Here is a 16,169-nt window from a genome sequence, read left to right as displayed (position 1 = left end):
GCAGTGCAGCTTTCTTAAAATTGCAACAAAATGAAGGGGGGAAAAAGCATCAGCATTTGAACATAATGCCATTTTACAGTAAATTGTTAAATCATATATCTAAAATAAAAGGTATTTAAAACCGCTATAGCTATCTTTATCAGTTTCTGGACTGCTAATTCTGAAAGTCCACTCCCCTCCTCCCTGTCCCCGACTGAGAATATGACCCATTGAAACTTCCTGTACTGTTTGAAAGCAGGGGATGAGTTTACACAATTATATTTTTCAAATATTTTTTAGCAGGTTTACAGGCATTATATCAGTGTCAAGTGTTTTCTGTCAGAGTAATGCATTCTCTACAGGGTGATAATAATAACAACAAGAGAATATATAAGGGTGAATTAGTCTTTACGGACTAGATTTCATACTGCAAAATACATGCCAAAGAAACCTTTATACTCTATTTGCATATTGAAGGGATCAAAAAGACATTGCTTTTTTTTTTTTTTAATTTAGGGAAACAATTAGGGTAATATAAAAAAAAAAAAAAAAAGCTACAATTGACACATTCATATGTCACAGCATATTATACACTGCCGCGCCACATCAATCTAGGCAAATGAAATAGTATACACATTGGATACCCATGTCAGTAATATGTTTTGTTTTTTGTTTTTTACTTTAAGCTTACTAGGTAAGCCTAAATGCTAACTTTAAAAGAAATCTATTAAAAGAAAACAAAATAATTTAACACATTATTATGTACAGCAAACCACAGCTTAGACTTGCCTCCTCTGAATGAGGTAGTCCTCAAGAATGTCCAAACAGCGCACCATTTGAGAGAAAACGAGAACTTTGTGCCCACCAGCAATGAGCTTAGGTAAGAGCTTATCAATCAACACCAGTTTTCCTGCTGCTTGTATCATAGCCTGAAGCTGAAAATCAAAGGCATCAGGGCTGTGGGTCTTGCGAAAGTCTTCCAAAATCTTCTCTTCAGCACCTTCAAATGAATTAAACAATCAGCAAAAAGTCAACAAAAAATATCCATATATTCAATGACAAGTAAACTAGAAAGACAATGGACATGACTATATAGGATCATCAGCTGATGCCAAAAAACATGTATCTGTTCTGTCACAGGTTTGTAAGCTCAACACAGTAATGATAAAGAGGGGAGAAAAGTATTTCCTTAGAAAAAAATAAAAATAAAATTAAATAAATATATATACATCTCGACTGATCTAGGGCTAGAACTTATTTTGTTGTGTACAAACAACAGATGTACTATTGAACAATGTCACTAAAGGAGACGGAATGGTAAATTGAGGAGACGTGGGATACATATGTAAACTATTCTGGTCTGAAAGTACTGTGATTTAGAAGTGTTCACTTTAACATGCAAAATGCAAATACACAAAATTAGTATTTGTAAACTTACTGCAGCACCTACAGGTGGAATTGCTCACAGTGAAAAGGGCTGATAAACTTAGGAGCAGAAATTTATCAAGTCCAGCTCAGCTTAGTCACTTGTGGAGTGATGACTTAGCATCTGGCTGTTTCTATTTGAAATGGGAGCTTTTTTTTTTTTTTTTTTTTAAATAACTCCGCAATTTGGTATAAACTTTTCAAATTGGTTGTCAATTCACAAGTTCTGTGCTTTCCCACTGAAGAGCCAAATTAGTCTTCATCACCATTTGCAGAAAAATCTTGTGCGCCTTTAAAGTGACACTAACTCTAATAAGCCTCTGTTCACTGTGGTGCCTACACATGGCCGGGTTGGCAAGTTAGTTTTGAAGCATGACAGTGCAAGCCAATACTGTTGTGCAAAACATCTAGCCCTTAAAGTGACCTACAAAGAGAGAAAAAGGCAGACGCACAAGAAGCATCCAAATACTGCAATGCACATTAGATCAAATATTTCCCACTGGCCATTTGCACCGTGTGTTTATGGTGAGGGATATGGCAGGAACACGCACTTGCTCACCATTAATGAGATAGGGGTGATTACAGCACTTCCGCAACTCCATCATGGTGTTAATTAGATTGGGCATGTTGTGCTGGTTGGCTCCCTTGGCCAGGAATGTAAAATTCTTCTCCAAAATTGCACGGTAATACTTCTTCTGAATATTGGTCAGCTCCACCTCAATGATCGTCTCTTGCTTGGGGGCCAGGTTTTTCTCCACATCGTCCTTCAGCCGCCGGAGCATCATTGGTTTCAATATAGACTGCAGCTTTTTCACCTGCAGAGACAGTCAAAGCAAAACTCAAACATAAAGAACACACATCAACCAACATGTGATATGATGCATAAACATGCGTTAAACTGGTGAGAATATGTGCAATGTTTTTAAGGTGATATTAGAGATATACTGGATGTTGGCATAAAAGGTGAAACAAGAATTAAAAGTAATAGCAAGACAGCTTGGTGGGTTAAGCTGTATATCATGTTCTAATCTTACCTGTTCTTCTGTCTTCAGATCCCCAAACTCTTCCAGGAAAGTGCTTTCTGAGGGAAACTGGACAGGTTCAAGGAAATTAAGCAGACTGAACAATTCTTCAACTGAATTCTGCAAAGGAGTGCCAGTAAGAAGGACTTTATGTTCCTGCAGAATGACAAAAGCATCGACACAGGGGATTATTCATAATAGCCTCATGCATATCTAAACAAATGGTTCCAAAAGCAGCCCACGTATCGCCCATGTATCTCTAAAGGAATATTTCATTTTTCTGTTCCAATGTGAATATGGATAAAACCTGGAATATTGGGCTTCTATGATAGTTGGCTTGGAAGCCAGAGGACTAAATATCTGAATATCCAAGACAATACCATTTTCATGGTCTGTAGTCACAGTTGAAGGAATTACATGGGTCCTACAAACCTCTGATCCAGCAGACATAAGGGTACCACTTAAAATGCATTTGGAATGTGGCTTACATATATGAATGAGATAGATACGGGAAAGGGGGAGAGAGGAAGGAGAAAGAGATAATAAAGCTACCTTTCTGAAAACACTAGTTGTTATGGATTTATTTTTTTTGTACCTAGAGAGTGGTATACACAATAACACTACCACCATAAATCATTGTTCTCACCAGGCCCATAAGTTTAAGACCTTCAAGAAGCTTGCAGTTCCTGTTCTTAAGTCTGTGTGCTTCATCGATGATAACACAGCTCCACTGAATCTTCTTCAGCTCCGGACAGTCTGCCAGAATCATTTCAAATGTTGTGATGACGACGTGAAACTTGAAGAGTCCTGGAACAGGCGCACCCTACAAAGAAACAAAATATGTAAACATGCATATCCCCCTTATACATATACATATTATGTTTACGTTTTTTATTTCCCCTTACTCAAACCATTTTATGCACACCATGCTATTGCCAAACTAAATGATAACACATTTATTATTAATATTTTTAATATTTAATTCTTGTTTTAAGTGATAGTAATGGAAGTTATTTTTTAGATGATCATTATAACAATAATAATAAGAAGTACATCCATTAAATGTTCAGTGGATTCCTTCATTGTGTAAAGTCAATCTGCTAAGAATTGATGATAAATAAAGAGCTGTTGCACTACATGCTAAGGGCATACACTAAGCACCAAAACAATTTTAGCTCATTGAAGTAGTTTTGGTATATATGGCATGCCCCTGCAGTCTACATGCTCAATTCTTTATTAAGCTAAAGTTGTTTTCGTGCTTAAAACATTCAATATGCTAACACAATCACTATGTTAAAGGGACACTATAGGTACCCAGATCACTTCAAGTCAAGAGGTCTGGGTGCAATGTCCCTGTGCCACTTAGTCCTGCAATGTAAAACATTGCAGTTTCAGAGAAAGGGCAATGTTTACATTGCAGTACTAAGACACCCTTTGGTGGCTGCCTACTAGACAGCCATTTAAGGCGCTTCCGGTAGGTTACCAGACTCTAAGTCGCCTACATGCCACTGGAACCAGCATCAGTGAAAGTCCCATAGGAAAGCATTGATTCAATGCTTGTGTCACCCAAAATTGTGGTATACACTGGGAGGAAGCACAAAAGTATTATAAGTGTCCCAAAAAAAACGTTGAAGTTTATTCTCAATGATACAAAAAAATAATGGTCCACTGAAAAAGAAAATATAATATCATAAACTAGACTCATCCAAACCTCCTCTGTACACTGTGTCCCAAAACGCCAGAGAGGGAACCAGGAGGTTGCATAAAGGTACTACAAATTCCTCATTAATAAAAATCTCTTGCGGTCCCTATATACCTTGGCACCGCACAGAGCTAATGCCTACCTGAACCACTAACCCTGAAAACTTGAAAAAAAATTTAAAAAAATCAAACGTGCATAGTGCTACCCAAGTGCAAATTGAAGAAAAAAATAAAATAAAATATATATATATATATATAGATCATAATTTTTTTTTTTTTTTTTTTTAAGAGCTCGACATGCGTTTCAGCAAGCTAAGACGCCGTCGTCAGGAGCAGAGTGGCCATAGGTATCCTCTGAGTTGGTTTAAATACCCATCCCTCAATTAGCCATGTGTGAATGATCCCATAATCAGACGGTTCAGGTGGGCATTAGCTCTGTTCGGTGCCGAGGTATATAGGGACAGTAAAAGATTTGTATTAATGGGAAATTTGTAGTACCTTTATCCTGGTTCCCTCTCTGGCGTTTTGGGACACCGTGTACAGGGGAGGTTTGGATGAGTCTAGTTTAAGGATGCAGAGAGGATCTCTTTGTGAATACCCTATTCACTACCTGTCTAGAGGTGGACACCACCCACCTCTTATACCCCTGTTTTAATACGTTTTATATTTTCTTTTTAAGTGGACCATTATTTTTTTTGTATCTTGAGAATAAAGTTTAAGGTTTTTTTTGGCCACTTATAATATGTTTTTTCTTCCTCCCAGTGTATCCCACAATTTTGGATGACGCTGGGATTTTTATTCTCATTGTCAGTAGTTTAGCTCCAGGGTTATCCTCTAATTGGATGCACTATTTAGGTGACTTTTCTTTTGATCTGGGAGGTGCAGGGGGAGTGGCCTAAACATCTTGTTTCACCCTAGGATATCCCCTTTGGATGGGACAACACTCCCTTTTGTTCCACCTGGATCAACTTTATTATTTATAATTTTGGTTGATTCAATGCATCCCTATTGATAGGGCCTAATGGACTCGCGGCGCATGAGTACTAGGTCCCCCCGTCGGATTAGGTGGAGCGCCAACCCATCGCTGAGGGACATCCGCGCTGGAATCAGGTGAATAAATAAAGTTTTTTTTTTTTAACCTCTTTACACACTGGGGACATTGTAACATACACATGGTGAATGACCTAATTAAAGTACAAGTCCACACAACATAAAAAGGTTTTACTTTATTAAGATAGCCTGGACAAATGCATATACAATATATCTTTTGTCACCTGTGAATCCCGGTAGTGCATTTCATATTGGTGTATCATCTGGCGACTAATTTGACTTCCATGGTACACCACAGTGTTCATTTCAGTCCACGTGCGGAACTCACGCTCCCAGTTGGTGATGGTGGAGAGTGGAGCAATAATTAGGAAAGGTCCACGAATGCCCATGAAAAAGATTTCCGAGAGGAAAGTAATAGACTGGATTGTTTTTCCCAGGCCCATTTCATCAGCCAGAATGCAGTTCTTCCTGCAATGCACACACAAGTCACATTATTTCTAGCTTATTATAAAGAAGGTACAACATTTATTTTTTTTTTTTTTTTTTTTGTTCTAGCCACTGAAATTTCCAGAAAGCACAATATACTTTTTTTTTTTTTTTAAAGAGGTTCAATGTAGTGGTTTGTTGCCATTAGTATCTGGATACTGCCCATCCATTTTTTTGTCAAACTGTCTGAAGCTCATCTGTCAGTATGAGGCCCTACACAACGGCATAGACCGTCATGTGGTCCTTAAAGGAACAAGCAATAGCTCTAGCTTTGAATGAGACAGTTGACTCAATCTGCAGTTTAAAAAAAAAAAATGTAAACCCCCCTTACCCCCCCATGTTTACACGCTTCTTTCTTATGCTTTCCATACCCACTTCGGGGGTATAACCAGTCAGTATCCTATTCCTAGGAATGTTGGAAAAGTGCATAAATCTCACATTTCTTAGATACCTAAAACGTTTTTCCTGCTTTTTGGGGGGTTTTTATATTTCTTTAACCCCTTAAGGACACATGACATGTGTGACATGTCATGATCCCCTTTTATTCCAGAAGTTTGGTCCTTAAGGGGTTAAAAGTGTTTATTTGCTGGTATAAAAAAAAAATAATTGTCAAGTGATGCATGTCCCTCTAAGTGGCTAATATTTACACTATGTAAAATAATAAATAAAAAAATTTAAATTAAAAGAAATAATCACATAGCACTATACAACGGTACTTGTAATGCTGCATCCTACAACAATGTACTAGCTATTACAAACTACTGGGAAATCTTAAACTTTCGTCTGGACGTAAGAATTTGTTATGTATGTATGTATACAAGTTTTAAATAAAATCACCTTTCCTCACCTGTTGTACCAATTGAAAAGCAGCCAGTTCATCCCCTCCAGTTGGTACTCCCTTAGCTGGTTATTGTTTTTGTATGTGCGGGATCGCTCCAGTTTCTGCCAGCACTCGGATGCAGGGCGCTCCTGTGGTAAGAATTTAACGGTAAGGTGAAATTAAAATGCAAAAAAGAGTAAGTGAGAATACTGCACAGCAGAATAATCATATGACAAACCTTTAGGATGTGAAGGAAAACAAACCAACCAACAAAAACAGACATCCATCAGTCACTATGGTTGGCCAAAAGAAGCCAGGGGCCTGAAAAATATGCAGTGTCCTACCAATGAGGACTAAATGACATGGGTAACTATTTTTGGACCCAGGCGTTAAAGGTACACACTAGGGACAATGACCACTTTGTGCCATATCTAGGGGACTATTTAATGACAAAGTAGTTCTAGTGCCTAGCGTATCTGTTCAAGTACTGCATTATGGGGATTTAAATGAAACCAAGCACACTTAGCCTCATGAAGACTTGAATTTACTACACTCAAACATATTATTTAAATATCCAGTTTAAAAACGTACCAAGATTTTGCTTAAAGTAGCTCAGTCATCAAAAAATTAACTTAATCTACTCTGCGACTTTACTGCTACATGTGTTTCATTACAAAAAAAAAAAAAAAGTAGGGACTTCTTTTACTTATGTATAGCAGTCAAGTTGGCAACGGGCAGAGCTAAAAATAAAGTTCTGTTTCAGCTGTTAATCAAATTTACCCAAAATCTATCAGTAAAATCAATCCTACAGAAGGGCAAATAGCAAACATCAATGGCAAATTTACAGGGTCCAAGTATTGAGATCAGAAAAAAGAAAGTGTAGTCCAGGCACTCAAGGATCAGTTCAGCAGGTTTATTGGAACAAAGTGCAACGTTTTGATTCCACAAGGGATCTTTCTACGACAGGAAGGGTAGGCAACCCCAGGTCTGGTTGCACCAGGATTTTAAGAAGTGTGCGGTATTCCACTCTTTTTTGTTTATACAGGTATTGATATCCGACACAAGGAAGAAAACATAAATGTAAATAAAGGCAAATGGCAAGGGAGAATGTGTAATCAAGATACTGGAGACACAAGAAAAAGATAAACAAAAGAATAAAATATATAATATATAACAGGGTTGCTTTAAGCCTTCTTTTCCTAACAACAGCCCTTTCAAGCGAAACAATATGTTACCTTTAGAGTAAAGTCAGGTAGAGCTTGCAGTAATTCGAATTCTTTAACTTTAGCTGGTTCAACATCCTCCTCTAGCTCCCAAGTACTCTCTTCATAAGACAGCGAGCACCATTTAACCAGGTAATGTGTTACCTCCTGAGAGAGAGAAAACATAGAATGCTGTAAATGTATATATAGTAAGCTATTCATTTGTTCACTATATAAGTTAAAGAAGCAATGTTTTATTCATAATCTTACTACTATACTGAATATTTAATTGTTATTTCTGATAAATTGTTTATTTCTGGCATTATTCCTCCCTCTCCCCCCTCCCTCGTGCTCCCCCCTCCACCCTGTCCGGATAAAGGGTTAAAAAAACCTTTATTTACTTGCCTTATCCCAGTGCCGATGTCCCTTGGGCACTGGGTCGACTCTCCGGCCCCTCCGACAGCCTGTGATGAGTAGGTGCTAACGCGCATTCGCGGCAAATACAGCATGAGACCTCCACATAAGACAGCATTGAATCAATGCTTTCCTATGGGGGGGAAAAAAACTGACGCTGGAGGTCCTAATGCAGAGCGTTAGGATGTCCAGCGTCAGATACCGGACCAAAGATCCGTTCTAGGAGACAGCCACTGAGGGCAGACTTAGTGCTGCAATGTAAACATTGCAGTTTCTCTGCAGCACCAAATGGAAAAGAGACAGCACACAGACCACTTCAATTAGCTGAAGAGATCTGGGTGCCTATAGTGTCTCTTTAGTTTAAAAAAAGTTTTGTGGAATTCGGATTGCTAATATTCCCTTCTCTGTTCCATCACCATATTCTAAGATACTTTTTTATTGCTTTTTCTGTATCAGTGTGTGTCTGCAGCTCCCTTTCTGGTCCTCCCTATGAACCTGCAGTGCCCAATAACTTTGTTGTACATCAGGAGGCAGAGAGTGGTGCTTAAGCTAAAAACTTCCATAAGCTGATAAACTACAAGTCCAGGAAACACCTGCTCCAGGCAGACAAGTTTCTTCATAGAAAGCCTTACATTTTTATTAATCAGTCTCTCTCCACTATGCTGGATTGGCAAAAAGATGCATGGCGCCTGAAGAATACGATGTGCCTTACCAATGATGACCACTATAATTACATGGGGGAAACTATTACTTTTTTTGTATTTTATTAGAGTTTTAAGGCTCAAAATACATCTGGATCGTAGTATATAAAAGAATGAAAGTAACATAATATAGTAACATACAATGAGCTAACACAATATATTAACATCTGGTGGCCCTTGAGACGTCAGGCATCTGTGTGTGACCTGCATGGGCCCTGGGACGTGCCGCAGCCCACCTATCCATACTGGACTGAAACAATTTTTGAGAAGCTCCTGATCCACGAACTTGAGACCGACAGAGTCCAAGTTCTTCTGACGGAGGGGATATTGAGGGTTAAGGGACACTATAGTCACCTGAACAACTTCAGCTTAATGAGGTTGTTTAGGTGAGTGCTACAGCTACCCGGAGCCTTTTTCTTGTAAGCACTGTATTTTCTGAGAAAATGCAGTGTTTACATTGGAAGCTTGGAACACCTCTTGTTGCAGTCAATCAGACGGCCACCAGAGGGACTTCCGAGTTCAGAGGCCCTAAAAAGGCCTCTCGTCCGATGCATTCTGGGTGAATGCATCAGACGGGCTATCAGCACACAAAGCACTGTGAACGCGCTTTGTGTGCTGACAGCCTGTCAGCACTGCTGTGGGCGTGGCTTCAGCTGACAGCTGAAGCCCGAACCCACAGGGATGCTGTCTGGCCACAATAGTGGTTGAAGGGAGGGGGGGGGGACGGACCTACTCTCCTCCCCCCCCCCCCCCGGCCCCCACCCCTGAGCGGTGAGTGGGGGCCCTAAAAATAAGGGTGGCACATACTGCCCCCCCGGCCCCCACCCCTGTGCGGCGGGTGGGGGCACTAAAATTATCAATAAGGGGGGACCTATTGTCCCCCCCCGGCCCCCACCCCTGTGCGGTGGGTGGGGGCCTTAAAATAAAAAATAAGGGGGGGACATACTGCCCCCCCCCGGCCCCCACCCCTGTGCGGCGGGTGGGGGCCCTAAAATTCACAATAAGGGGGGGGGCCTACTGCCCCCCCCCCCCGGCCCCCACCCCTGAGCGGTGGGTGGGGGCCCTAAAATTCACAATAAGGGGGGGGACCTACTGCCCCCCCCCCTCGGCCCCCACCCCTGAGCGGTGGGTGGGGGCCCTAAAATTCACAATAGGGGGGGGACCTACTGTCCCCCCCCGGCCCCCACCCCTGTGCGGCGGGTGGGGGCCCTAAAATTCACAATAAGGGGGGGGACCTACTGCCCCCCCCCCGGCCCCCACCCCTGAGCGGTGGGTGGGGGCCCTAAATACAAAGGGGGTGGGGACCCTAGTTAACCCTCTTCCCCCCCCCCCAAAAAAAAAAAAAAAACTTATCTCCCTACCTACCCCCTCACCCTAAAAATAATGAGGGGGGACCCTTTAACTAAAAACCTGTAAAAAAATGAGATAAAATCAACTTACCATTCGATGTTTTCTTTCTTCTAAAATCTTCTTTCTTCAGCCCCAAAAAAGGCCAAATAAAAATCCATAATAACCGACGCAATAAAAAAAGAAAAAAAAAAAACCCGAGCGCAAAAAAAAATAATCCATCTTCACCCATGGAGGGCTCCGCGCAGACTGAGCTCCGCAGGGCGGGGGAAGGCTTATAAAGCCTTGCCCCGCCCTGCAATTAGGCTAAGAACACTCTGATTGGTGGGTTTAAGCCAATCAGAGTGCTCTTTGTCATTTTACAAGCGTGGGAAAGTTCTTTGGAATTTTTCCACGCTTGTAAAATGACACAGAGCAATGTGATTGGATGGCTTGAAATCCATCCAATCACAGTGCTCTTTGTCATTTTACAAGCGTGGGAAAGTTCTTTGGAATTTTCCCACGCTTGTAAAATGACACAGAGCACTGTGATTGGATGGATTTCAAGCCATCCAATCACATTGCTCTGTGTCATTTTACAAGCGTGGGAAAATTCCAAAGAACTTTCCCACGCTTGTAAAATGACAAAGAGCACTGTGATTGGATGGCTTGAAATCCATCCAATCACAGTGCTCTTTGTCATTTTACAAGCGTGGGAAAATTCCAAAGAACTTTCCCACGCTTGTAAAATGACACAGAGCACGGTGATTGGATGGCTTGAAATCCATCCAATCACAGTGCTCTTTGTCATTTTACAAGCGTGGGAAAATTCCAAAGAACTTTCCCACGCTTGTAAAATGACACAGAGCACTGTGATTGGATGGCTTGAAATCCATCCAATCACAGTGCTCTGTGTCATTTTACAAGCGTGGGAAAATTCCAAAGAACTTTCCCACGCTTGTAAAATGACAAAGAGCACTCTGATTGGCTTAAACCCACCAATCAGAGTGTTCTTAGCCTAATTGCAGGGCGGGGCAAGGCTTTATAAGCCTTCCCCCGCCCTGCGGAGCTCAGTCTGCGCGGAGCCCTCCATGGGTGAAGATGGATTATTTTTTTTTGCGCTCGGTTTTTTTTTTTTTTTTTTTTAATTGCGTCGGTTATTATGGATTTTTATTTGGCCTTTTTTGGGGCTGAAGAAAGAAGATTTTAGAAGAAAGAAAACATCGAATGGTAAGTTGATTTTATCTCATTTTTTTTACAGGTTTTTAGTTAATGGTCCCCCCTCATTATTTTTAGGGTGAGGGGGGTAGGTAGAGAGATATTTTTTTTTTGGGGGGGGGGGGAGGGTTAACTAGGGTCCCCCCCCCTTTGTATTTAGGGCCCCCACCCACCGCTCAGGGGTGGGGGCAATAGGTCCCCCCCCCTTATTGATAATTTTAGGGCCCCCACCCGCCGCTCAGGGGTGGGGGCCGGGGGGGGGGACAGTAGGTCCCCCCCCCTTATTGATAATTTTAGGGCCCCCACCCGCCGCTCAGGGGTGGGGGCCGGGGGGGGGGACAGTAGGTCCCCCCCCTTATTGATCATTTTAGGGCCCCCACCCGCCGCACAGGGGTGGGGGCCGGGGGGGGGACAGTAGGTCCCCCCCCCTTACTGATCATTTTAGGGCCCCCACCCGCCGCTCAGGGGTGGGGGCCGGGGGGGGGGGGCAGTAGGTCCCCCCCCTCATTGATAATTGTAGGGCCCCCACCCGCCGCTCAGGGGTGGGGGCCGGGGACAGTAGGTCCCCCCCTCATTGATAATTTTAGGGCCCCCACCCGCCGCACAGGGGTGGGGGCCGGGGGGGGGGACAGTAGGTCCCCCCCCTCATTGATAATTTTAGGGCCCCCACCCGCCGCACAGGGGTGGGGGCCGGGGGGGGACAGTAGGTCCCCCCCTCATTGATAATTTTAGGGCCCCCACCCGCCGCACAGGGGTGGGGGCCGGGGGGGGGACAGTAGGTCCCCCCCCTCATTGATAATTTTAGGGCCCCCACCCGCCGCACAGGGGTGGGGGCCGGGGGGGACAGTAGGTCCCCCCCTCATTGATAATTTTAGGGCCCCCACCCGCCGCACAGGGGTGGGGGCCGGGGGGGGGACAGTAGGTCCCCCCCCTCATTGATAATTTTAGGGCCCCCACCCGCCGCACAGGGCGGGTGGGGGCCCTAACTTATTATTGATAATTTTAGAAAGCGAGCTGAGCTGTCAGTCAGACAGCTCAGCTCGCGAACGCGCATTCCGCGCACATGCGCGGTAAAGCGCTCAGGTTCTTCATAGGGCGGCATTCAATGCCGCTCTATGAAGAACGCGATTGGTCCAGCGCGAAGCCGTCCCATTGGGCCCCGCGATTTCGTCATTTTGACGAAAAAGGGGGCGCGGCCTAGCGGGGAGCTCGGCGCTGGAACGGAGGTAAGTTTTTAATATAAAAACACCGATTTTTTTTTTTTTTAATGAATGAAAGTTCATATAAAAGCAAGAAGGAAGGCTGGGGGACCTGTCTTTCTTGCTTTTATATGGTGACTATAGAGTCCCTTTAGATGCCCTGCTTGTGTGGTCAATGCAAGGGTTGAATCCCCTTGGTGGCCTTTGGCCCAGGAGGGTCAGAAAAATGAGGGATCGTTGCTTGCTGTCTGGTAATGTCCACAGGGGACCTGTCGCCGTCTTCGTGCTTCTGAGTTCCGATTCGGGAATTCAGCTGAAATGGTGCTGTTCGAGCAGCTAGCTTAGCTCAGAAATCAAAGATAGCTTTTAATATTCTCATTGATTGCTCAATAAGGTCACTCCCAAATTGCTTAGTCGGCATTAGAGTTTGCCCTTGAGGTAGGATTATTTCTGCCATCTTGCGCACTAAGGCACTGCCACATGGCCCACTAGATTCCAGCGAATTAGGAGGTAGTGGGGACCGTGATAACCCTCGCCGGTCCAGAGGGGGGACATCGGGGCACAGTAAATCTCCACCAGAGGTTGATGCTTAACGGGGCAGGGGATCGGCTGCTTCCACACCAGATGGTCACACTAGGCCTCGTCAGAACCGCCAGGGAGTTAAGTGTCACAATCTCTCTTTTCAGTGTCAGCAGACGGTGGGACACTAAATAGGTCGGTAATTAGTGTCGATAGTCCCAATAAAAGGCTTAGAGTACTGGTTTTGTCCAGAGCTCTTCCAAGTTGTGACCAGCTGCCATGAGGCTCAGGCCCAGCCTCCAACCCCGCCCCTTTCTTTTCCTTCTAACTTTGAGGTTTGTTACATCATTAAAATCATTTCTTTTAGGAATTTTCCTAAATGTGTTATTGTTTCATTAGAAGTGTTGAGATGAAATTGGACTGCTATTATGACAATTGCAAGAAACATTCTGTACATTTCTCTTAGATTGGAAATTTCTATAACATGTGTGAGACACCATGTTGTAAGACTTATTAATAAATTACCTATAAATAAAAAAGATAAATCCTCAGCAAAAAGGATAATTGTTTAAAGTAGCATTATATGCAATTTTCCTTTTAAACAGCATTCCTTCACTTTACATAAACATCATACTGCACTCTGGAAATAATACGACTTGTAGTAGTTCAGCTAAAGTAGTAAGAGGAATAAAAAAAAATAAACTTTGCTAACCTACCTCTCCTGTATCAGAGTCTTTTGTATGAGCCACCTCCAAAACTCGGTCCACTTCAACATAGTCTGGATTAAACATATCTTCATCTGGCTATGGAAGAAAAAGGAATAGGATGCTAAATCATACCTGAAGCTGTAAAATTATACACAATGAACATCCAGATATCTGCACAGGGATCTGACCTCAGTAAAGATGTGTTTCATTTGCGCCTGCTTGTTTCGAAACCGCTTTATTTTCTGCTGGATCCTTGGATCCTTCTCCAGGTCTTCCAGAGTTGCCCATTTACAATGAAGGTAAGAGCTGCAGGAGACAATCTCCGTTAGCCTTAACAAAGTTGGACATGCATGTAAAAGTGATTCTGGATTGAAGTTTTACAAAATGGGGCCATCAACAACTACCTAGGATCACTAGAGATCCACATTTTGAGAGCAGAGTAATCGGATAGATTGAATAGTTACTTAATGAAACCCCAAGCACTGATGTGTTTCCAGGCCCCCAGCCAGAAAGGCTTTTGTCAAGTAATTAACAATCACACTGACTTATTAAATCCATCTACATTTAATTACAAGGTTCTTTTCTTTGAAGCCACTGAAAGGGAAAGAATTCTCACAGAAAGGTTTCCTTGCCTTCACGACAACCTGTGCTTGGTATGAGTCAATAGAAAGTAGCTAAAGACAGTGGTTAACGCAGTAAGGAGGACTTAAAAGAAACTTAATCAATTAGCTTGGATCCCCTGCAAATGGAAAGTTGTATGGCTTTAATGAACACACGTGTAATGCTTCCCCGGGTTAAACAAATCAGACTGGTTCATTTGTTATACATCACACATGTTCATTTGACTTCAGTCACATTACTGTTAAAAGAGGCTGCCACTGGAAGCAGTAAGAGATCCCTTTTTCATGAAATCCTAGATCTGAAAGCTTTACATTAAGCTAACCATATTATTAAATGTATACTGTTTGCAGTTGAGATAGATGTAGTAGTCAAGCACTTAAATCCACCATTAAATATACTATCTTAACTTGCAAACTACAGCTAATGTTCATTTTGCATTGCTTAGAAATGCAAAATAAAATTTTAAGAAAGGTAATATGCACAATTTTATTTCATTTTCGTCACACTCTTACGTGACAAAATGGCATTTCTGAGAAACTATATATCATCTAACAGCACAATTCAGGGTTTGTAAGTATATTTGAACAACAATCTATACACAAACTGTGCTTATAGCCTATATTTACTTGCTAGCCCTGAAGTCAAAGTTTCAAATGTTTCAAAGTTTCAAATGGAATAACTGTTATTTCTACAAATATTGAATGATGAGACTAGTATATACAAAAATAATTTGCCATTTCTCACCAATTCTTAGCACCAAGAACAATGCAATGTTGTCAATTATGACAAAACTGTATATGTGTATATATATATATTTGGTTTCTTTAAAAAAAAAAAAAAAAAAAATTGAGAACGAAACAACTTATGTGCTCTATGTGTAATGTATTATTTTAGAAAAGTGTTGATTTCAAGAGAAACTGACACGGTTATTAGACACACATCACATCACAAGGCTTTAATGTCTTGCTTACTTTTAAACTACAGCTGAAGCAGAAGTGAGGGAAACTAGGCACGGTCGGCAAGTTGATCATACTACCACTACATTTGATGATCGTGCATGTGATCTCAATAAGGAGCAATATAGCTCATTGAGAAGTACATGATTGAGCAGTTGTGCATGTGCACAATTTGTCCGCAAGGCTGCTCAACAAGTATATTCTGACTGGATAATGTCTACCACAAACATGTGAATTCTGTCCTGGAGAAAAAGGGGAGGGTTTACAGTAGCTTTAAAAAAAACAAAAAAAAAAACAGTTTTGCAGCTGAAGCAAGGTAGTATTTTATAGCAGGGTATATATCTATTAAATTCTTGATTTTCCTTTTCCAGTTGAGTGTTACTTTATTGCAATTGGTTTCACGTATAATGCAAAATGGGGGTTAGTCTTAATAACCATAAATAAGGATCTTACAAATTCCTGTACTTGACAAAGAATTCCTCAAACTCCATTGGAATCCCACCAGGAGTGAACTGAAAGGACAAAATAAAAAGTACAAAGACCCCTGTTAGAGTTTCATACCTCAGTAGAGCAAGATCATTATAAAAGTACCATAAAGAGGGTTTCCAGTTGAGGTTTGAGTTAAAAACAACATAATATGAACAGGCTGGCTGAAAGGTAATCCCAATGTACTGTACACACCAGACTCTTAATTGGCTTTTTGAAGGGACACCCTAGGCACACTAATCAACTCCGCTTAGTGGTTATGGTGCCACGGAAATGTCCCTGCACACTTTTGTTTGGATAATTTCACAGGTATGAAAACAGAGCCCTATCAGATAGC

General features: G+C 41.9%; 1 protein-coding gene across 1 annotated transcript in view; it reads right to left on the bottom strand.

The window, feature by feature from the left end:
* The window catches only part of CHD6 (chromodomain helicase DNA binding protein 6), a 133,277-nt gene that overhangs the window by 36,728 nt on the left and 80,380 nt on the right, over positions 1-16,169 (bottom strand). Inside the window, exons 8-17 of the mRNA XM_063455749.1 lie at positions 15,800-15,858; positions 13,958-14,075; positions 13,779-13,865; positions 7,719-7,853; positions 6,511-6,632; positions 5,402-5,645; positions 3,073-3,249; positions 2,439-2,582; positions 1,964-2,219; positions 769-979 (exon numbers count right to left, since the gene is read on the bottom strand). Coding sequence (XP_063311819.1) covers positions 769-979; positions 1,964-2,219; positions 2,439-2,582; positions 3,073-3,249; positions 5,402-5,645; positions 6,511-6,632; positions 7,719-7,853; positions 13,779-13,865; positions 13,958-14,075; positions 15,800-15,858 — 1,553 coding nt within the window. The remainder of the gene's footprint in view (positions 1-768; positions 980-1,963; positions 2,220-2,438; positions 2,583-3,072; positions 3,250-5,401; positions 5,646-6,510; positions 6,633-7,718; positions 7,854-13,778; positions 13,866-13,957; positions 14,076-15,799; positions 15,859-16,169) is intronic.

Source organism: Pelobates fuscus, chromosome 5 (assembly GCF_036172605.1).
Source record: "Pelobates fuscus isolate aPelFus1 chromosome 5, aPelFus1.pri, whole genome shotgun sequence".
Taxonomy (NCBI): domain Eukaryota; kingdom Metazoa; phylum Chordata; class Amphibia; order Anura; family Pelobatidae; genus Pelobates; species Pelobates fuscus.
Note: the sequence above shows the minus strand (reverse complement) of the source record. Positions and strands in the feature narration are given on the sequence as shown.